This window comes from Schistocerca piceifrons, chromosome 2 (genome assembly GCF_021461385.2).
Source record: "Schistocerca piceifrons isolate TAMUIC-IGC-003096 chromosome 2, iqSchPice1.1, whole genome shotgun sequence".
NCBI classification, from domain to species: domain Eukaryota; kingdom Metazoa; phylum Arthropoda; class Insecta; order Orthoptera; family Acrididae; genus Schistocerca; species Schistocerca piceifrons.
Window position 1 is genome coordinate 1,011,416,593 of NC_060139.1, and position 24,668 is coordinate 1,011,441,260.

The window sequence follows — 24,668 nt, forward strand, 5'->3', positions numbered from 1 at the left end:
CAAGCTTTGTGGAGCTTCCCTACTTCATCTTTTATTAACCTCATGCCTCAGCTCATTACTCAGTTTTACATTGTAAAGATAAAAATATTACAGTCTACTTTAATTTTTTTTGCACACATTACCACCAACTTATAATATGAATTTTTTAAATACCTGTATTAGAATAGAATTTCTTTCTTTAGTTAAATTACAAATAAGGAGGTTAACATATAAAATGCCACATTTTCACTCTAGCAAGTGATGTTAAAAATTTTCAAATGAGTCTACACTATGAGCCTGTTCAGTTACAATTACCTGTATTACTCTGCACATCCTTGGTTTCTTCTGATAATATTCTACGCCTTCCAGGATTTCGAAGAGGTGTATCAAACTCTGACCGTCTGCTTTTCAGCTTCATAGATGCAGCCCCAGCAGCCCTTCCTATCTGTTGTGGTTGCTGCCTCAAGCCCAGTTTGCTTTTGCCATGAGAAACATCTGTCTTGATCTTGCTATTTAATTTTGATTTTGTAGATAATTCTTCTTTATGACTAAGTCTTGCACTGAATTTTCCTTTTAAAGTACTCTCGTCAGTTGTAGAAGGTTTACAAGGAGTTTTTGTTTTTGAATAGTCATCCGGTGATTTTGAACTGTGAGTTTCTTTTACTGAAGGTTCAGCAACCTGATTTAATTTTGAACAGCTTTTTTGCTTTACAAGTAAATCATCTCCTGAATTCTGTCTTGTATTTGCTTTCTGTTTAGGAATAATCTCTTCCACCTGATTTGGCCTACCATTTGACCTAGATTTTGTAGGGCTTTCTTCAACAAGCAGCCTACTACTTTTATTTTTATTAGAACCACTGTCTGAATGGGTCTGGGTGCTTGCCTTGGCAGGTGGGCTTTTTGCAGCCTCCTCAGTTGCAGCAGTCTCTGTCTTTAGAACCAATAGCCTGCTGGCCTTTAAAACATTCTCGACTTTCAGTTTTTTTCTATCTGGTTCTTCATCTAAACCACTTTTATCAGTCACTGCTTCAAAACCTGATCGTTTTCTTTTCCCAGCTCGCACTTCAAGAAATGGCTGTGGCCGAACATCAGGAACTTTTACTTCTGCGTCAACTATTAACTTCTTTTTAGGTGGCCTTCCGACTTTTCGTTTCTGCACAATAGGTGTTTTATTGATATTATCATTTTCGGCACTGTTACTCGTTTCTAATGTAGTAGTTGCTGGAGTGGGAGCTGGTGTCGGGCTTGGGCTAAAGCGAACTTGGGTCTTCCGTTTCCTGCCTCGCTGACTTTGACTCTGTTGGAGCTCCTCTTTCACTTCGTTAGTTTTCAGATCATCTTTACTTTGCTGTGGATTACAAGTCTCCTGTTCCTTCATATCTGCAACAACTGTGTTCTTCTCAATAGCCTCTTCATTCTCACTTTTGGCTATGTCCTCCTGACTGTCATTGTTCTCCCCTTTAGATTCTGTATCATCCTGCAGACAATAAGATGAGAATCAGACTTATCAAAATGCCAAATTATAACAAATCAAATGACAGAAAAGATGGAAGATTCTTTTTGTTACGAAAATTCCTTGTGACCTTAAGGGGAGTTGAAAACATGCAGAATGTAGCACAATGACTGGAGGCTCACAAAACGTGAAGAAATCAAATACTGGCCCAGTTTTATTTGCCAATACTATGATGACAGAAATAAATGACGTGTAACACACGTTTTCCTTTACGTTCTTAAAAAATCACTCCATACCTCTTTGTCATCATCCCTGGTGGGAACTGTTGCAACAAGAGGAGTCCACCGAAGGCACTCTGGATCCAGAGGTATGCGGGTACGGGAGGCACGAACACGTGATGCGTGGGTATCAACTTGAGCCCAGTCAATAGCAAGTATGAGACGGCCATCAGGACAGCGTCTGACCATCCCGAGCATTTGTAGAGTTGCTGCCACGTCATGACTATAAACTCCCGTTTCCTGGCAAACAGCATCTACAGAAAATGGCTCATTACGATGTTGATCCAGATACTCCAGTACTATCGACTTCCAGTACGCATGGTAAGAGACACGACCCAAATCTGACAATGGTTTTTCTGGAGTGCCAGGTTGACCCTCTTGCTTTGACAGGAGGTAACCTGAAAATCAAGCAAACAACAATTAAGTACACTAAGACCAATTTCTAGGGAAATTTAACGCAGAAAATAATGTAAAATCAGCTGCTTCTAACTACACAAGATGAAATCAATTTTTACAAAAGATTGTGAAATCTGGCATTTTCTACATTTCTGAGTAAAAAATCTTTTAAATCTTAAGACAGCAGTTTACTGATATTGATAATGATAGTTATTCGATGTCAAAATTAGATCTTGACTTTTCTTCTTAAGAGTATAGAGTATGTATAACCTTATACTATTCATTTTCTGTTTAAAAAACTGATGTCTAGATGTGACTAAGTGGTAACAGTTTCATCTGTCTACATCACATTTCTAGACCATTTTTTCCCCTTTTACAAAAATTATAGGGAAAAACATCTTTGTTTTGGAGGGATATTTAATGTGGTCCATCAATTAAATTGTGTATTTTAAGCACATAATTATAAATAAAGAAACCACCAGAAATACCGCAGTTTAGCTTTGTGAACATGGAAATCACGATAGTGCCTCCTCCTTTTGTTTTTATCAGCTGCTTGGGCTACATTACAGATAAGGCTGTCACAACAGACATCACAACACAGTAAATAATAGTGAGTAGACAATGCCATAAACATTCTGTGTTTTGTTATACTGCCAATAACAAATTTGCATGATGTAGTGTGTCCTGTGCGATGTCTGGTTGACAGAAGGAAACAAAGATACACGAAGTGGCATTTTTGTGTTTTATATGCGTGTTTCGCAAAAGTATGTGTTAAAATATGTTGTTTATAGCATGAATTTTTGTGCAAAGGTGTGAGGAAACATGACATTGGTGGTTAAAACTTATTTCTGTCCCGAGTTGCCTCCATCAGCATAAAATCCCAAGTTATCTTATTTTTATTAACTTGACACAAACTCAAAATCCCGAGTACACTTGGGCAATTTAACAACAGACCTTCAAAAAAATAAAATAAATATCCATTTCAGCACCATTAGTTAGGTGTTCTGTTACTAGAGAGCATCGAGTCCTATGTCTGTATCTTGGCTGTCATATTTTCAAGCCTCTGTCCTGTACTCCCGTTTAGGTAGTGCTTCCCAAAAAGAATGACAATACTGATTCTGAATGTGACGCTTATTACTGTAATAGTTCAGAAAGTGAAAAAGAATGTGATGTTACTTCATCAGAGACTAAAAGTGATGAAAGTTCGTCAGGTGACTCACAAGTGGTAAAAGGGCAAAACATACACTACGCTCCACACAGCTGCTCCAAGATTTCTGTTCACAGGAAACATTGTTAAACACATAGTTCAACTTCAATGCTACACAGAAACTATGAAGTGAATTCAAGGTTCAGGATATTTTAGTCAAAGTCCAAGTGCACAAGTATACATGGGATTTTATTAATGGTGACTATTATGGGAAAAGGAATTTTTAATTGAGAAAGCAACAAATGTTTGAAAATCGTGAAGTATCTGATGAGAGAGACTTCTAGCAGAAGTGCAGGAAACATATCGGGTTACATCCTCACAATAGGATGTTAGTGGCCACAGATACACACATCAAAAACCATTTTGCATCACCCAGGTTCCCAGAACTCCTGAAGATAGACGTTGACTGTGGGTACTGTACAAAGACACAGTCCCTTTGACTGTTCAGAGATGTCATTAAACCCACCCAAACATGAAAACAGCCATGCATGAGCAGCACCTATTAGACGGAGGGGTTCAGATAGCCTATCAGTTCCAACACGGCTCGTGTTGTCTGTAGTTCAACCATGCCTAGGCGGTCAATACCATGGTTCGATCACATCCCCATTGTTACTTTGTGCCAGGAAGGGCTCTCAACAAGGGAAGGGTCCAGGCGTCTTTGAGTGAACTAAAGCGATGTTGTTCGGACATGGACGAGCAGAACAACTGTCGATGATGCCTCCCTCAGGCCCCGCAGTGGCTAATAATGCAGTAGATGTCCACTACCTACGGATTATGACTTAGAGGAACCCTGACAACAATGACACCATGTTGAATAATGCTTTTCGTGCAGCCACAGGACGTCGTGTTATGACTCAAACTGTGCGCAATAGGCTGCATGGTGCGCAACTTCACTCCTGACGTCCATGTAGTGCAGTACAGATGGGTCCAACAACATGCCAAATGGACCACTCAGGATTGGAACCCCTTTCTCTTCACTGATGAGTGTCGCAAATGCCTTCAACCAGACAATCATCGGAGGCGTGTTTGGAAGCAACCTGGTCAGGCTGTATGCTGTCCAGCGAGTGCAGCAAGGTGCAGGTTCCCTGCTATTTTGGTGTGGCATTATGTGGGGCCGAAGTATGCCGCTGGTGGTCATGGAAGGCGCTACAATGTCTGTACGATACGTGAATGCCATCCTCCGACCAATAACGCAACCATATTGGTTAGGCATACGTCTTCATGGACGACAATTTGCTCTCCCATTGGGGACATATTGTAAATGACTTCCTTCAGGAAAACGAACCCACAGAAGGCTGACAGAACCACCATCATCAGCGAAAGAATGGAGGGACTGCTGTATCCGTTGAATCAATGGATGGACCGGATTGGGAGCTCCAAGACTCTGAAGAGCACTGAGTGAGTCAGAGCAGAGTACATACGATGAATGGCGGTGGCGGCGGGCATACTGAACGGCCTGATGGAGAACAAAAAGCTCGGCCGTAAAGCTGGAACATTGGTCGAGGAGCCGGTATTTAAAGGTGCCATCGGTGTAAATAAAGGTGTGACCGGCAAGTCGAGCACGAAGTTCGACAAACCATGAGCAATACACTGCAGCCGGAGTAGCCTCCTTCGGGAGTGAGCTGAGGTCGAGATAAATAGGAACCGGAGCCTGGAGCCAAGGTGGTGTCGGGCTCTCACCCTCTCTGAAGGTGGTAGGGAGGGCAAAATCCAATTGTCGAAGCAGGCGACGGAAGCGGACTCCGGGGGGCAGCAGGGCAGACACATACAACCCGTACTGACGGTCGAGAGAATCGGCGAAGAAGGACTCGTAAGAGGGGTGGTCGGGCATAGACAACAGCCGGCAGGCATACCGACACAGCAGTACGTCGCGCCGGTAGGTCAATGGTAACTCAGCAGCTTCAGCATAAAGACTCTCGACAGGACTAGTGTAGAAGGCTCCGGTCGCAAGACGTATCCCCCGATGGTGGATGGAGTTGAGCCGGCGTAAGAGGGATGGCCGAGCGGACGAGTAAACGAAGCTCCCATAATCCAGCTTCGATCGGACTATGGACCGATACAAGCGAAGCAGGACAGTGCGATCCGCTCCCCAAGATGAACCGCTAAGAACTCTGAGGACATTAAGAGAACGTGTACAACGGGCCGCCAAATAAGAGACATGTGGAGACCAACACAGTTTCCTGTCCAACGTGAGCCCTAGAAACTTAGTTGTGTCCACGAATGGGAGAACAACGGGACCAAGATGTAAGGATGGCGGAAGGAACGCTTTATATCGCCAAAAGTTGATACAAACAGTCTTCTCTTCAGAGAACCGGAAGCCATTTGCCACGCTCCAAGAGTAGAGGCTGTCTAGACAACGCTGAAGGCAGGGCTCCAGGAGGCATGTTCTCTGGGCACTGCAGTAGATCGCGAAGTCATCGACAAAGAGAGAGCCTGAGACATTAGGTGGAATGCAATCCATAATTGGATTGATCGCAATGGCAAAAAGGGCTACACTAAAGACGGAGCCCTGAGGCACCCCGTTCTCCTGGAGGAAGACGTCGGACAATACGGAACCCACACGTACCCTAAACTTTCGTTCCGTTAAAAAGGAATCAATAAAAAGGGGCAGGCGACCGCGTAGGCCCCACCTGTGCATAGTGCGGAGGATACCTCCTCTCCAACAGGTATCATAAGCCTTCTCCAAGTCGAAGAACACGGCTACCGTTTGGCGCCTTCGCAAAAAATTGTTCATGATGAATGTCGACAAGGTCACAAGGTGGTCAACAGCGGAGCGGCGGCGACGAAAGCCGTATTGGACATTAGTAAGTAGTCGTCGAGATTCAAGAATCCAGACTAACCGAGCATTAACCATGCGCTCCATCACCTTACAGACACAGCTTGTAAGAGAAATGGGGCGGTAACTAGAAGGAAGGTGTCTATCCTTCCCGGGTTTGGGTATAGGAACAACAACGGCGTCACGCCAACGCATGGGGACTTGACCTCCGGTCCAGACGCGATTGTAGGTATGAAGAAGGAAGCTTTTGCCCGCCGGAGAAAGGTGTGCCAGCATCTGAACGTGAATGGCATCTGGCCCCGGAGCAGAGGACCGGGACAGTGCAAGCGCACGTTCGAGTTCCCGCATAGTAAAGGGGGCATTATAAGTTTCCAGATTCAGCGAGTGGAAGGAAGGTTGCCGAGCCTCTTCTGCCTCTTTCCTGGGAAGGAAGGCAGGATGGTAACGGGCGGAGCTTGAAACCTCCGCGAAAAAGCGGCCAAAGGCGTTGGAGACAGCCACAGGATCAACAAGGACCTCATTACCTGAGGTCAGCCCAGGTACTGAGGAGTGGGCCTTAATGCCCGACAGCCGGCGCAGGCTACCCCAAACGACGGAAGAGGGAGTAAAACTGTTAAAGGAGCTGGTGAAAGAGGCCCAACAAGCTTTTTTGCTGTCTTTGATGACTCTACGGCTTTGTGCTCGGAGTCGTTTGTATTCAATACAATTCGCCAACGTAGGATGGCGGCGAAAGGTGCGTAAAGCGCGTCGTCGAGCACGGATAGCGTCCCTACAAGCCTCGTTCCACCAGGGGACGGAAACGCGACGTGAAGAAGAAGTAGTACAAGGAATGGAACGTTCGGCAGCATTGATGATAACAGCCGTGAGGTATTCGACCTGACTGTCACAACTGGGAAAATCGTGGTCCGGAAAGGTCGCCAGGGAGGAGTAAAGTCCCCAGTCAGCTTTCAGTATGTTCCAGCTCGAAGGACGTGGGGATGGGGTGTGGTGCAGGAGACGAACGACACAGGGGAAGTGGTCGCTCGAATAGGTGTCAGAAAGGACATACCACTCGAACCGACGGGCAAGAGTGGTAGAACAGATCGAGAGATCCAAGTGGGAGTAGGTATGAGTAGAGTCTGAGAGGAAAGTCGGGGCGCCGGTATTGAGGCAGACAAGATTGAGATGGTTGAAGACATCCGCCAAGAGTGAGCCTCTTGGACAGGATGCAGGAGAGCCCCAAAGGGGATGATGGGCATTGAAGTCGCCAAACAATAAGAACGGCGGGGGAAGCTGAACGATCAGGTGCATCATGTCAGCCCGACTAACAGCAGATGATGGTGGAGTGTAGATGGTACAAACTGAAAAAGTAAAAGCAGAAAGAGTAATGCGGACAGCTATTGCTTGGAGTGGGGTGGTCAATGGGATGGGTTGGTAATAGACATCGCCCCCGAACGAGCAACATGACCCCACCATGAGCTGGGATACCGTCCACAGGGGTGAGGTCATACCGCTCCGAGGTATAGTGGGTAAAGGCAATACGGTCAGTCGGGCGCAACTTGGTTTCCTGGAGACCAAGGACGAGCGGACAGTGCAGGCGGAGGAGCAGTTGTAATTCCTCCCGATTAGATCGAATACCTCTTATGTTCCAATGAAACAACGCCATCGCTAGTCAAAAGGTTGGGGGAACGAGACGGGGGAAGAGCTGGTCACCTCGACGGCCGCGGAGGGCCAGGTTGCGAGGGAACAACGCTACAACCGACGGGAGGCGGATCCGGTTCCATCGACTCGTCGCCAGCCGCGGCCGCTGTCCCTGGTTGTGTAGGAGGGGCCGCATCATTTGCCGACGAAAGGCCGGCGGAGCACCTGGCAGCAGAGCGTCCCGGCGAAACTGAGGACGGCCGGGAACAGCGACCCATGGATGGAGCGTCAGACGAAACGCGCCGGGGTGGAGAGGGGGATAGAGACTTCTTTTTGGAGGCCTTCTTGGAAGGCCGAGGAGGCACAGGGATGGTGGGCTGGACCCGAAGAAGGTTCTCACGCGCGGGGTCCGTTTTGGAACGCCGGACCTCGGAAGCTGGGGTCCGGAACGTTGCCCCGGATGGACGCCTGAGAAGAGGATCGCTTCTCAGGTGGCGTGGGGGGGGGGGGGGGGGGGGGGGGGGGGGAGAGGAGGAGGAGGAGGAGGAGGAGGAGGAAGGGTGGCCCCTGGGGCAGAGGGGGGTGGGGGCCACGGGGGAGGGAGGATTTGGAAGGGAGGGATTTGGGAGGCGGAGGCAGAGCCCCCTGATGGGCGGAGGGGGGACAGGATAGGGGTGAGGATACCGCGGAAGGAGTGGACACAACTGAGGCGAACGAAGTGGTCAATGACATGGGATGGAGGCGGTCGTACTTCTTCCGGGCCTCAGAATAAGAGAGCCGATCCAAAGTTTTGATTTCTTGTATCTTCTTCTCCTTCTGATATGCGGGGCAGTCTGAGGATCTAGGTGAGTGGACGCCAGGGACAATTAACGCACCAAGGTGGTGGGGTGCATGTATGTCCCTCACGAAGAGGACGTCCACAATCGCCACAAAGGGGCTCAGCCTCACACCGTGATGACATGTGCCCAAAGCGCAAACACCTAAAACAGCGCATAGGAGGCGGGGACGTATAGTCGCACGTCACACCGGTAGCACATCACCTTTATCTTCTCTGGGAGAACGTCCCCCTCGAAGGCGAGGATAAAGGCCCCGGTATCGATGCGAAGGTCTTTGGGGCCGCGCTGGACTCGCCGGACGAAATGCACGCCTCGGCGCTCCAGGTTGGCCTGAGCTCCTCATCAGATTGTAGCAGGAGGTCACGATGAAAAATAACCCCCTGCGTCCTATTTAGTGCCAGATGTGGGACAATGGATACTGGGATGTCCCCTAGGCGGTCGGACGCCTGGAGCGCCGCCGACTGTGTGGCGGAGGTGGTCTTGATAAGTACGGACCCTGATCGCATCTTGCTGAGAGCCTCGATTTCCCCGAAGACGTCCTCAATGTGCTGAACAAAGAACATGGGCTTGGAGGTGGCGAATGTCCCCCCATCGGTTCGAGAACAGACCAAATAGCGGGGGAAGTACTTCGCCCCAAGCCGGCGGGCCTGTCCCTCCTCCCATGGAGTGGCCAAGGGGGAAAGGGCAGGAGAACCAGAACTAGAAACGGTACCTTTTCTTTTGAAAGACTCGGCCGCAGAGCGACCTGATACATGTTGACGTTTCATCTGCGAAACGTCCGCCCCGATACCACCCACTCCGATCAGGGGCTCTCCCCACGGGCGCCACCCAGCCGCAGCAAGGGCCACCTGGCAGGATGACCATTGCCGGGAGTCCTGATGCCCCAAGGAGACGGGCATCTACTCCTTGGCCGACGTGGGGAGGGTGCAACTCAGGTATCGGCAGTACGATCCCTGTGTTGTCAGGGGGCTACAACCTAGAGGGTACATGACGACCCCACCACAACGGGCTGGCTACCGTGCTGGATTTCTGGTGCCATGGAAAGTCCATCATGATCGCTGGTGCAGATGGAGATGCACTATGGGCGTAACTTGGACAACCCATCACGCGTTGAGGCCCAATTTGAGGAATAGTGGGTATGGTTACAACGCCAGTGCAATGCTGAGTGCCAAAGTCTTAGTGCACTTAGGACAGTGGTACACCATGTAAGGTGTCCTTCCCCAAAAGGCTCGTACTTCTGTAGAATTTTGAAAAACGGAGGTCAAACCCCAAGGGGGACCATCACATGGAAGGCCGAAACGGTTGAAACTCCTTTTAGTCGCCTCGTACGACAGGCAGGAATACCTCGGGCCTATTCTAACCCCCGGACCCGCAGGGGGGACTTCCTTAGTTGTATGTACGCGGAAGCTGTCCAGGACCAACATGTTGTGCAAATTCAGTAACGCACCAACATGACGTTGCCAAAATGTGTCACCCAGTCAATTAAGTTCATTGTCCATCCATCCTTTCGGATTCGCTCTCACTAATACGGTACGCCTTTTACTGATATTTTCGGAATAGTTTTCCTTTTAAATGTCATGTAAGGTGGTAGCTTTTGTCCATTGCCAGTTACACACATCACTGTACATCTTTGTTTCTCACTGCCGCCAGTTCGTATCATGATGCTGGATTCTCCTTTCCTGTTCACTGTATTGTCGAGCGGCATCTCAAAATGGACTACTGGCATTTGGTCCACATTACCAATTTGCGATAATATATAGGACTGTTTACAGCGCAGATTTATCACATAACGATGAAAATTCACTATTTTTTCCTCGTAATTGCCTGGAAGCCGCTGAGCGATAGTAGTTTTCCTCCGAAATCCTAAATAATTTCGGTTGAAAAATCGTGATAGCCAGCCCCGGCTAGCTTTGAAACTGGTAATGCTTAGTTCTTTGGCTAAAGACAATGCTCTAAGTTGGCACACTTCACTCATCACCGCGTATCCGTGTTGTTGCTTCTCATCTACATAATCGCAGAGGCTTTTCTCGAGGTCCGGATGCTTCGCTTTTGGTCCGCGAAATGCCAGGCGATTACTATTAGTTTCTCGAAGCTGCGGTTTATTTTTTTGCCAGTTCGAATACAACTCTCACTCAGGTCGTAATTTCTTCCTGCTGCAAGGTTTCCAATATTCTCGGCTTCTTCAATGATTTTCACTTTTTCTTTAGCAGTGTACAAGCGATAACAAGAACTTGTAGCCATAATTAACAAGTTTGAAGACGTTAATACTTCACTCCTAACGTGCTACTGATGCATCACAGACTGAGGCCACAACAATGCAATAGTAAAATGGGATGTATTGTTGGAAGGGGAGCAGTACCAACAATGTTTCGAATAATCTGCGTACCTCAGTTTTTCGTCCTTAAATTCGAGAAAAAACATGCACGGATTATTCGAGTATATACGGTATTTCTCATAACATTCATTCATTACACTTTATGTGCATATGAGAACAACACTACCTTACCCCTGACAGGTGCTGCCTTCTGTTGTCAATTTCTAAAATTATTCCGAAAGACATGTTGGCAAATGTAACAGCTGCTGTCACAAACAGCTGAGCCAGTATGATTGCACTGACATATTTTCATGTGTGTAATCTTTAGATTCTGCAGGTTGCTGTAATTCTTCTGCAAATATGTCACGGAGGCTGAGTGAGCAAGAAATTTGGAAGCTCAAGAGGAAGAAATTGCTCAATTAATCACCCCGCACTTTTTTTTCTGGAAGGACAATAATACTTTAACTATTATTAAGCCGAGCAAGGTGGCGCACGGTTAGCACACTGGTATCACATTCCGGAGGATGATAGTTCAAACCCACGCCTGGCCACCCGGATTTAGGTTTTCCGTCATTTCCCTAAATCACTTCAGGCACAGCTGACTTCCTTCCCCATCTTTCCTTAACTCAATGGGACTGATGTTGGTCCCCTTCCCCAAATAAACCAACAAACCAATCAATCACTATCAATTTAAAATTTGAACTCCATTGAAGAGCTAAAGTAAATTTAAAAAATAAGTATTGAAGCCTACTCCTTAGTACGAATTATTCGTGAAGATACAGCAATTTTATTCACATGATACACATTTGATATGTGGCAGTTAACACTTAAAATAACTGACATAAATGACAGATTTCCTAGGCCCAATATTCTTATAAGTGGCCAGTCTACCAAAAATTATTTGTGATTTGTTGTAATTCAGTTTTGTTGTAAAATTATACCTGTTGCATCATCACAATATGAACTGTAATGCAGAAACAAAAAGAAGCGAAAGTATCAGCTACCCAAAGATAGAGGCGACCCATGAGGAATAGTGATACATCAAAGCTAAACAAGTGATTCAGCGGTTCAAGTTTCAGTTCAACACATGATAAACATGATATGTGGAGACATAAAGGTTAGAGGAATCGATCTTTTTAAAACTATCATCTCCCAAAGTAACGATTGTGATTTAATACTGAGCTCTAATAACAGTTTTAGAACAATACCATTCCTATTTGGATTATATTAAGAATAATAAAATGTGTCATCAAAGTACAAAGTCAGCTACTTTTTCTCAAATATGTTTTATCATTCTTGGAATAAAATGTCTGTGTAAATTTTCATGCTTTGTACCCAAACCTCTCCACTGAATAGGTTTAACACTTTCAGACCAATTGGTACAGAATATAATACTACCAATGAACAACCTTTATGCCTTATTATAATGCCAAACAGTTGCCAAAGAAATGAAACACATTCACTTACTAAAATGGATGAGGAATCTTCCATAGCCTTGCCTTTGGTACTGTGGCATTGTCATTATGCACGATACATTGTACTTCTGCTGACAATGCTTTTCCTTTGAGAAGTAACCTACAAGGTGGCATCCCTGAAATCAATGTAACTTACATCAAACACTTTAATTCTGTTACAAATTTACATACCTTATACTAATGTGAACATGGGAACTGTGAGAGGAATATTGGGGGGGGTGGGGGGTGGAGATAAGAATGGTATCGTCAATAAATTAATATGTACCACCTGAAAATAATAGTCTTGGATTAGTACAAATTTATATAAATAGAAACCACACACTATGCGTACCCCTGTTTGGTGCATAAACTGCAAAGACATATTTTCATAACACACAGTAGTCAACCTTGAAAAGATGATGATGATCAAATTGCAAATATGAAGGTAGGTCAAACAACCCCCCCTCCCCCCCGCTTGCCAAAGAAGCCTTGCATCTTATTTTCACATTTCAAAGACAGCCATACCTAAGATAATTCCTGCAGATTGTCAAGCTTCGGTTGAAGGATTCATGGATTATGCAAATGTAATTCAGTTACATTAATAGCACTGAAACATATATTTAACTGATCATATATTTATTTTTGCTTTCTTACTAAAATTAATTCAAATTATCATTTTCAATAAAGAAAACGCCTTCAGAATCAGTATCACTAATTTTTGAATGACTGTGACAGGAGTCTGCAGTTTATGATCCCCTTGCCACATCCACATTTTTTACTGACTGCTGCCTGCTACAAACGTTCATTTCTGCCTCACAGAAGGAGTTGCATTTATTTATTTATTTATTTTTTATTTGTCACCACCCTCGTCTTAAGTGGCAGCTCACTTCAATTTGCTGAAACATCATCATCTAAAGTCAAGATAAATAATCCAGTTGTCACTGTTATTCTGCTGTGGTACTGAGAAATGTGGAACTTAATTTTTTTTTAATCTACATTACTGCTGCTGGTGCCACGCAACACAGCATTTTTTGTAGGAAATCAAGCTTCAGTCTAACATGCTTCAGTCTAACATTTTTCTTATTGTGATTTCAAACATTTCAGAGGCACTCCTGTGCCTCATACACAGAGGTGACAGAAGTCATGGGATATTGACTAATATTGTGTCAGACCACCTTTTGGCTGGCATAGTGCAGCAACTCAACGTGGCATGGGGTCCCCTGCAGAAATACTGAGCCATGCTGCCTCTATAGTCGTCCTTAACTGCAAGTGTTGTCGGTGCTGGGTCTTGTGCACAAACTGACCTCTCAATTATATCCCGTAAATCGACAGGATTCAAGTCTGGCAATTTGGGTGGCCAAATCATTCATTCTAATACTTCAGGATGTTCTTCAAAGCAATTGCATGAGGCTCGGTGACATGGTAAATTGTCAGCCAGAGAAATTCCATTGTGGTTTGTGAACACGAAGTTGTGCAAAAAGAATTATAAGAATAGTTCTCTAAACGTTTCGTAGACACTGTCAATGTTTTTATGATCTGTTTTTGAGAATTTTTTGCCATTTCAGTTGAGCATGCTCCTTTGTATGCAAAGATGGAACTGATCTTTCTGTAAAGTAATTCACATTTAAAAGACAAATTCTTTTATGTTAAAACTATCCAGGAGTTCTACGTTGTTTTCCGTGCAAAGAGTTTCTGTTTCTTCATAAGGAGGTTGCAAATGTAACACACTGCATCAATCAACACACACACACAAAAGGATTTTTTGGATTATGAAAGTAGATATGTCACCATTTCGTGGCAATAAGGACAAAAATCTGCAATATTGTATATAATTAAATAATACTGAAAACTGCACAATGTTACAATTTTCCCCCCTTTCCCCTTTTCTGCTCGGACATGTGGCAGGTTTGTGGGGAAGTGTGCACTAGTGTGACGGAGCTTCGCATCCATACAGAGTTCTTGGCCATTCCTGCAGCATGACGGACAAAAAAATTAGACCAGGTGTGGACATACAATCACTGCAAATGAAACATGTGAGAGTAAGCTATTATCTAGGGGGGGATTACGGAGACTGAGGGTGAAGACCATGGGGGATGTTTGCCTGAGCAGTGATGGTTCACAAATTTTATTATGTACTCAGTAATTGACGAAATAACTCTGACTAGATGGGATCTTTTTGAATTCTAAGACATTGTTTAACAAGTGCATGACTACAGCATATTGTCTTCTCAAAAGTTACGGGAAATAATATGAAGAGAGGGAGGACGGAAGGTGGGACCAGTAGTTATAGACATCTTCAGACAAGCAAAAAGCAATTGCGTATTTTAATTTGCCACTTAACTATGACAAGAGGAACATACTAAAAACTACAAGGTGTACAACTTTGCTTCTGCCTTTCGCTGATAGGTGGCGACAATGTTAAGTAGCAGTCGAAAGAGACAGATCGCAGACATCAGGCAATTAGCTTTTACCTCGGTCAACATAACCTCATTCAAACATTAGTCGATTTGTGTCTGCATCATAAAGTTGTTCTTGATTGAAAATGTGAGTTTACGAGCCTAGTTCTAGTCATTTGCAGGAGGTTTTACTGTTTTGTTTCAATATGAAGAAAACAATGGCTGAGTCTCATCGAATGTTCTCAAGTACGTATGGTAAGGGTGCTACTAGTGAAAGAACGTGTCGTGAGTGGTTTCAATGCTTCAAGAACGGTGACTTTAATGTCATAGACCAGCGTAGTGGTGGAAGAGAGAATGTTTTCAAAGAATTGGAGACATTGCTGAGTGAAGACTCGTGTCAAACTCAAGAAGAATTGGCATGATTAGTGGGAGTGATACAGCAAGCCATTTCAAAACGTCTCAAGACTATGGGCATGATTCAGAATGAAGGAACTTGGGGTCCCACGTGAGCTGAAACCAAGAGACATTGAACGGCATTTGTGAACAGCTGCTTCAGAGGCAAAAACAGAAGGGATTTCTGCATCGCATTGTGACCGGGGACGAAAAATGGATTCATTACAATAACCCTAAACACAAAAAATCATGGGGATATCCCAGCTGTGCTTCCACGTCAATGGCCAAACCGAATATTCACGGCTCCAAGATCATGCTCTGTATTTGGTGGGGCCAGCTCGGCGTCGTGTACTATGAGGTATTAAAACCAAGTGAAACAATCACAGGTGCTCGTTATCAAACGCAATTAATGCATTTGAGCATATCATTAAAAGACAAAATTGCCGCAATACAGCGAGAGGCATGATAAAGTGATTTTGCAGCACGGCAACGCTCGACCCCATGTTGCAAGAGGTCAAAACGTACTTGGAAACGTTAAAATGGGAAGTTCTATACCATCCGCCATATTCTCCAGACATTTCTCCCTCTGACTATCACCTGTTTAGATAAAAGGCGCATGGCCTGGCCGACCAACACTTCCGATCTCATGAAGAAGTCACAAATTGGATCGATTCATACACTGACCGAAAGATGGGAGAAAGTAGTGGCCAGCAATGAAAATACTTTGAATGATACATGTGTAGCCAATTTGTTTCATTAAAACCTCAAATGTTGGGGAAAAAACAGCAGAAACAAAGTTGTACACCTTGTACATGACAATAACTTTTTACTGTCACAATGGAAAAACTATCAACGTCTAATGAGGTTATTATAGTTCTGGAGCAAAGGGGTTATCTTCCATCATTTTACCTATTTCGAAGAGGATGGGTAAAAAATTTAATAAACCTTAAAATTCAAAGTCTCTGCCAAAACTATTTTTACTTGATCACCAAGACTTAGAATTTAATGATCACCAAGATTTAGAATTTCATGATTTATTTAGATATCAAAGTTTTGAATCTCCTTCTGAAGGTTAAGTTGATTTCATTTCACTGAAATGTTAGTTCAACTAATCATTTACCATTTAAACTTTTCCAGTCCACTTTGTTTTTCTTCCAAATTACTTCATCAATATTCTCACTTTTATAATGCTCTCATTCTATTTAATGGAAATAATGTTATCTTCTACATCTACTCTCCCCCCTCTCTTTCCAAAATAAGCAACGCAAATGTACATATATTTGGATTTCTTTGACAATTTTCATCAATATATTGCAGTACTGTGTAAGTTCTCCAAGAGCATTATTCATTCTGGCTGTTCCGTAGTAGCAAGTTTTCGTTATGGAGGACCAATAATATCTTTAATGATTTAAGAATTTCTTGCTATCAATTTTATTTTTTATTGTTTTCACATCTGGATGCAAACTTAATTTATTATATGTCAAAATTAGTGCTGGCACTTAGCTTATTGTAGACACCAACCCTAGTAATATTTTTTTCAGCACTCATGTCAGTTGCATTGTCATTAATTAGCCAGACTCTTTTCTCTTAGCAATCTGCACTTTTACACACAACAAATGCATCAGACATGTGTAAATGTGTGCTAAAGCCTGACAGTCCATTGGGAGGTCTGAGTTTGTTTAACTAACACTTGTGTGAAAATATTATCTGTTATTGTTGTCATCTGTTACTTAGCGTCAGAAGACTAGTTTGATGCAGCTCTCCGTGTCAGTCTATCCCACCCATGTCTAATCATTTCTGCATGACTACTACAACCATCATCTATTTGAACCTTATTTAGTCAAGTCTTCCTCTTCCTTGACAATTCCCCATCCTCCTGCAAATGCTTACCTCAGTTCAAACTAACTATTTCTTGATGTCTCAGAGTGTGTCCTATCAACTGATCCCTTTCTTTGGTCAATTTATGTCATGGACTACTTTCCTCCCCATTTCTATTCAGTACATCCTGATTAGTCATCTGATCTACCCATCAAATCTTCTGGTCTCTCCCCCCCCCCCCTTTTTTTCCTGCAGGGGCACGGGGGTGAGGGGTGGGGTGGCACACAACCTGCTATTGCCTTTATGTTTACGTATATACATATTACACTTTCACATAATACAACAAACACTTTCAAAAAGGACTTCCTAACATCTGAATTTATATCTTATAACAATCTTTCTTTCTTTTTTCCCCAGAAAAACCTTTCTTCCTTATTGTGAATTTGCATTTGCACCCTCTTTGCCTCAGCTATTGTTAGTCATTTTGTTTCCCAAATAACAAAACTTCTCTAATACTTGTGTGTGCTAACATTTCCTTCAGCATCACTTGATTCAGTTCCACTACATTCCATTATTACAATGCCATTGGCAAACCTCAAGGTTTTTATTTCCTTTCCTGAATTTTAATTCAATTTCAAAGTTTCTTCTTAGTTTCCTTTAATGCTTGTTCGATGTACAGTTTGAGTAACACTGGGAAGAGGCTACAACGCTTCTCAACTATCCTTCCTTTTCAAGTCCTCTGATTCTTAACTGCAGTACACTTTCTGTAGATTTATAAACCGTCTCTCACTCTTTGTAATGTATACCCACACACTTACGTGCTTAGCAGAGGTTTCATAGAACTGTATTCAGAAAATTTCTACTGCTCCACTATTAAATAGCATGTGGGAAGAAAAAACACCTAAATCTATCGATGCAAACTCGGATTTCTCTTACTTCACCTTTTGTAGGTCGGAGGCAACAAACTATTTTTGCATTTGTAGAAAGTTGATGATTTCCTAATTTACAAGTGCCATAATAGTGGTTTTCCATTCCTCTACATATCATCTTATGTAAACTGTTGGTCCAGACTTCCTTTAGACGTTTAACTTTCTTCAGAATCCAAGCTTATCTGCACCCCAGTCAGCTTCCACAAGCCAGTCCATCTTTAATTCCAGATTGTATCTTGCAACCATGACAAAGTAAACTGATGGTTTGTAACACATTTGTGAACACCAACCTTCTTTGGTATTAAGGTCATTACGTTCTCCTGTATCATCTGCGGGTATTTTACTTACCCCTTTTACCCAAAATATCACGTGGAACAGTTTTATCATGTTTAAGCCTCCTAAAGATCTTAATAATTCTGAAGGAATGTCATATACTCTAGGTGCCTTATTTCAAGTACTGTCTTCCGGCACTCAGTCAAATTCTGTTTGACTTATCACACCCCCACTTCACATTTATTTACTATGTCCAGACACTGCTAAGACATGCAGAGTTGACTACTTGAGGTCATGAAATGCAGACCTGCCAGTTTAAAACAAGGTAGTGAATATTTTACTGTCAGCAGGGAAACACTAACAACATAGTGTGTTGGTCAGGAGAGCTCAGTGATTTTGAATATGGATTAGTCACCGGACATCAACTGAGCACCAAATACATCACAGACCTTTCAATCCTTCTACAGCAGTCCAGGTTGGCTGTAGGCAATGTGAATGTGAAGTGAAAACATGAAGGATAAACCACAGCTAAACTAAGACCAAATAGACCACCTCATGTACTGATTTACAACAACCACTGAGCATTGCGTGGAGAAAAAAATGTACGAACTCAGTGGAAGGAATCACAAGAGTTCCAAAGTGCTATTTGCAATCCAGCTACCCACAATGACTGCACATGGTCGAGCAGCTTCTCATAAGCCACACATTCTGTATTCAATGCAAAGTGACACTTTAGGCACTGTAAAGACCAATTCCACTGTACAGTGGATGACAGGAAATGAGTGATTTGGAGTGATGAATCACACGATACCCTGTGCCAATGCAACGGAATGGTTTGGGTTTGGCGAATGCCTGGAGAACATTACCTGCAGTCATATTAGTGCCAACAGTGAAGTATAGAGGCAGTGGTGGTACAATATGGGGGTGTCTTTTGGGGTTAGGGTGTAGCCCCACATTGCACTTAAGAAGACATTAAATGTGGAAGGATATGAATACATTTTACAGCATTGTGTACTGAGTACAGTAGAGACACAGTTGGATGACGACAGCTGTATCAGAATGAGAATGTACTCTGTCATAAAGCAGCATCTGTGAGCCAATGGTTTGTGAACAACAACAACACAACATTACATTAACATTCCTTAAACAGACTGGCCTGGCTGTACCCTCAATCTGAACCAGTGGATCTCCTTTTGGATAAGTCAGAATGTTAACTTCAGCCAAGGCCACAGCACTGCTTTCTCCGGTTTCAGCTCTCTAGGAAAAATATGCTCCTTTTCTCCACAGACATTCACTGAAAGTGTCCCCAGCAGAGTGCACGTCGTCATAAATGCAAAGAGTGGGTGCACGTCATATTAATATCAACTAATAGGAGTCCAAATATTTTTGATCAGATGGTTTATCGTGTTCCATTTGATCAATTTCTATTGGTGAACTTTTATATTTTCTGCTTCCATCAATTAAATTTAATACCTCGTATGTTATCACCACCACCACCACCACCACCACCACCACCACTTGTCAGTCATCTTAGTCGTCTTGTGCTGGTTTTAATTTATCCAATTCCCATATCCCTCCTTTCCTAGCTTTCCGAAATTCTTCCGATTTATTTTGCTTTTCAGATGTGTTAAATTATGGCTGGAGTCCACACTTGGTCCTGGAAATGTTTTGCAGTTTAAATGTGGTTTCAAAATCCCTTAATGCCCATTTACATTATATCTGAAACCTTCCAGTGTCTGTATGTCTCTTCCAAGTGAACAACATTCTTTCACCATTCTTAAATCGAGACATGTTGAAGTCTGATGACAGTCTTATACAACGAGAACCAATTAATATTTTAGAACAACTACAATTATGTGCTCTTCATTGTCCACCACAGCTGGTTAGGAGTCTGCGAGATCTTGTATGAAGGATGAAACAAAAACTCCAGGCTGGAGTTGGGAAAGAAGTATGAAGTACATACTGTTTTGTCCACTAAGAGGACTTGGTGCAGAAAGTCTGCAATATAGCAGTATCATGAAGTCAGAGAAGAGTATGAATTTTGTAAAATTCCACAATGCCAATGCCTCTCTCATAATGTAACAAGACAATTACATAACTTAGAGATATGTCTACTGGCTATTAATAGCGGTAACAAAATTAGTGTAACCGTGGAAAAGTCCTCTATTTGAAATGAGACTTTGTACAGCAACTGTAACTCCCCCCTCCGAAAGTATCTAACTGGTTCAGTTATCTCCAGACAAGTCTTTCACAGTTCACAAATAAATTTGCAATAATGTCAAGAGTACTAGACGATATATTAGGGGAGCAGCTGGTCACACCTGCCAAACATCGACACTTGAGGACTGACATTGGCTATCCACATTGCACAAATAATCAGCTCATAATAGCATTTTGCGGATCCACTATGATGGTGCCCGTACGATTAACAGCACTGCCAACAGGCAGCAACCACAATGGTGGAAATGCTTAATGACTAAGACGATGTGGGTTGCTGCTTCCCATTACTCATTGTACTTTGTTGTCTTCACCCAGGGCAAACAGTGAAAATAATAGGATCCCACATGTTAACCAACTGATAGGCACTGCCTTTTTGCTATACATATTTCCACAGACTTAAGTAATTGTGACAGTATATTTGGTGAGGAATCTTTTTTAATAAAACAGCAGCTATTGATTCACTAATGAGTTAAATCCCTTTATATCCACAATTTGCTTTCAGCAAAGACAAAATAGTGCACCAAGCATCATGACGAACAGTGACCCATTGTATATCACAGTTTTGCATTTCCACTACAGATAATGCTAACTTATTGGCAGGTGGTTGGTCCTACTGTTATGATCATGATATGTACACAGTTTTCTTCCAACTCTGTGAAGACAGAACACAGTTTATGGCTGGCGGTAATGCAGAGAGGTGGTGTAACGAGTAAGAGGTTCCTGAGGTAACTGACGGCGGAGTTCACGAAGTGAATGGCTAACCCAAAAACGAATACAGCAAAGTTGTTTTAATTGTATACTAACAGTTTTGGTAGTAATTCGAATTTAAACTGTAATAGAGGCACGGTGAAATTCTACTGATCAATGGAACATACTTAATGCTTCAGTCAACTAGCAAGACTTGAGTGGAAGGTGTCGAGCCATGGTACACATTGGCAGTCTTGTGTCAGTAGATGGCTCCACGTGATATGGTTGTGGCGACACCTCATGCTGGAGCAAGTTGCAGCTAAAGTATGCTGCCTGAGCACCTCTAACCTGTTCTCCATATCAATACTTGAGCTGGGAGGAGAATCCAAATGACTTCTGGATACTCAACACCTCTCCTTTAATCAGTACGTAGAGCCAGGAATGACCCACCCTGTGCCAACTTTGTCAAGGAAGGGGAGGTGCCAGAAAACACACCAAAGGTTCCTACAAAAGATCATTGATGTGATCGGCCAAGTTTGATATCTGTGTGGGCAGAGGGACTGCCGACCAATCAGTGGGGCACAGCTTGGTCCTGCCTGCTGGACAGCAGATGCTAGAAATGTAGGAGATGATAAAAACAATTAGGCCTTAGCATCTGTCAAGTGTGTGATGAGGGTTCCTTGGTATTGGTGGGACCAAAATGTAGTCTAGGCGTTAGAACTGCTTCCACTTACATCAGCTTCCCTCATTGGCCATTATGAACCCAAGGGCAGAGGCTGCAGCAATAGCAGGCACGTTTTCATAGATCTTGCACAGTTGTCGGCAGAAGGGAAGGGAGAGAGAGAACTCTTTTTGTGGCCAGATCTGATTGCAATGTCTTATTAGGTGCTCCTGGCTGGCCACAATCTTTTGCTGCTGATACCTTGGATCCACCTGTGATTCCAGTCAAAAGTGTGGTCCTAGAGTTGAGAGCTGACGGTAATAGGTGGTAACGTGGCAGTATGCATGCACACGCCAAGTTGGGCACAGCAGGTCAAGGGAGTGGGGTCTGTGTGTCTATGAAGTTTGAGCTATGGCCAACTACAGGGGGGTGGACTGGTAGGTGGAGAGGACACTCAGAGTCAGCCATCATTATTATTTCCGGAATCTGCTCAGCTTCTGAACTGGATGCAAGGTGGGAAGGGGCTGGGATCAGGTGCTCAATGCCACTGCACTGACATGATGCAAACTAGGAGGCTGTTGTCGGAGACCAGGGTGGAATGGGCCACCTCTATTGCAAGTATGATGAATAGGGTAGCTGTGGTGGTGGTGGTGGTGGTGGTAGCCATCCTTGCCACATTGGGAAAGTTAAAGAGGGCATCAACAATGAGCAACCACAATGCTACTAGGAATAGCAAAGAAAAATTAACATGCACTCTCTGCCAGAGGTGGTCCGGGCCAAAGGTTGAAATACTATGGTGGAGCTGATCGAGTCCAGAATCATCTGCAGCCAACAATATGACACCATCAGTGACATTATGCTTGTGTCGTAATGAAAAATTGGTGCCCTTAGGTACACGGTCGGCCAACCCCACTGTACAGCAGACAACACCTTGCACAGTAGCAAGTCATGTCCTGTTTCTGGCGCCACTTCATGCTCTGTAATCTGGCATTCATTGAGGGTGTGTATCCGACTGGTCTCTGAGGCAGAACAAAGCCCTTTGTGCCTGTCAAACTCTGCAAACAGGAAAGTGCATCTGTATTAGAGAACTGCTGATAATGGATCTTGTCGGTCTACTTACTCAGGCACAACACCCACCATCGTACTCACTGAACCATTTTGTCAAAAAGATTTGGATAGGTACAGAATAGAGAAATGTGATGCTTGTGGCTACTGATCAGGTGAAACTTCGTGCCACAATGATATTTGTGAGACTTCCTGATGCCATATATTATGGCCAGTGCCTCTTTCTCAGTTTGCTAATAATTCGTTTATGCCCCATTGAATATTTTAAATACACATAAAATAGGTTGTACTGAGCTATCAACATATTTGTGGGACAACACAGCACCACTGCCACAAACTGATATGTCAGCGGAAAATGTTAACCGTTTACCGAGATGGAACACTGCTAAACAATGGGTCGATTTATAGCACTTTTTAAGTTGCACACCTCTGACCACATGAATTTGACACCTTTTTTCTGACAATAATCAAGCAGACAGAAAATCTGGGTCGCATTGAGAATTACTTTCTCATAATACTGACGTTGCCTTGCCCAGGAAAGACTGAAGTTCTCCAAGGTTCTTAGGAGCTGATAAGTTAGCAATTGCATCCACATGATCCTGTGCAGATGTGTGGCCCCCTTTACATAACACATGTTCCATATACATGTATACTGAAGGCAGAGGAGGGAGAAAGGAAAGGAAAGGAAATGGATTACTGATGTCAGCTGCATTGGACATTACACAGATTCTGCTGCGACAAGTGATGATTCAAATCTAGGATCTCCTGCTTAGTAGGCAGGTGCATGAACCACTGCGCCATCCAGGATACAGTGCTATCGCAACTGTGCAGACTATCTTAGCACGCCTCACAGCCAACCCACATTCTGAACGAGTGGCACCTATCCACAGTCCCTGTCCATTTCCTCCATACCCACTACTCTCAGATTGCCGCAGGAAGTCTGACTTGTTTGTGCATCCCCACTGAAGAGGGTGAATCCATTACTTGTCCATGTAATGTCCAATGCAGCTGACATCAGTAATCCCTTATCACCCCCCCCCCCCCCCCCCCGCAATATACACAGCTGCGGATTCCACATGGTGTCTGTTCTTGCAGACATGTCTGTAAGATCAGACACCATGCATTCATATAGTTGATTCACCCAGACAGGCATTGGATACACTTCCTTCAGTGCAGATGCACAACCTAATTCTGAACCATCTTTGCATTTCAAGGTGTGTGTTAACATTTAGTTGCAAATTTCATTAGCACAATTGTGTTAATAGCAATATTGTTTTTTAGTCAAGCAATGGAAAATGGAGGATGGAATGTAACAATATGATGAAAAGGAAAGTAGCTACTCACCATATAGTGAAGATGCTGTGTCACAGATAGGGGGGAAAAAAAAAAAACCTGGCACAAATTAGCTGTTGGCCAATATGGCATTCGTCCGTCTCTCTCTCTCTCTCTCTCTCTATCACACACACACACACACACACACACACACACACACACACACACACACACACACACACACAGAGAGACTGTAGTCTCTGGCAACGGAAGCCACTGTTATCGGTGACAAAATGTGTTCGTGTCCATCTATAAAACATAATTTTGCATTTGAGAGAAATCCAGAGTCGACAACACTACGTACGAGGAAAAACAAGTGTCTATATGCACTCATATTTTTCTTATCTTGTATGCTGGTAGCAGCAGAATCATTCTGCAGTCAGCTGCAAATGTCTATTCTCTAAATTTTGTGAATAGCGTTTCCTGGAAAGAACTTAAGTCTTCCGTCTAGGATCCCCATTTCAATTCACATAGCACCTCCTTGACAGTCTTATGTTGATCAAAGCTACTGGTAACAAAAATCTTGCAACACTCCTGGTGCCACAGTCGCCATCCAGGATGACATACTGGGTTCTATCACT

At 43.6% G+C, this 24,668-nt stretch overlaps 1 protein-coding gene across 1 annotated transcript in view; it reads right to left on the bottom strand.

The window, feature by feature from the left end:
• LOC124777998 (histone acetyltransferase KAT6B) overlaps window positions 1-24,668 on the bottom strand; it is a 281,082-nt gene that overhangs the window by 22,247 nt on the left and 234,167 nt on the right. The window contains exons 10-12 of the mRNA XM_047253571.1: window positions 12,327-12,450; window positions 1,729-2,108; window positions 295-1,456 (exon numbers count right to left, since the gene is read on the bottom strand). Of these exons, the coding sequence (XP_047109527.1) occupies window positions 295-1,456; window positions 1,729-2,108; window positions 12,327-12,450 (1,666 nt within the window). The remainder of the gene's footprint in view (window positions 1-294; window positions 1,457-1,728; window positions 2,109-12,326; window positions 12,451-24,668) is intronic.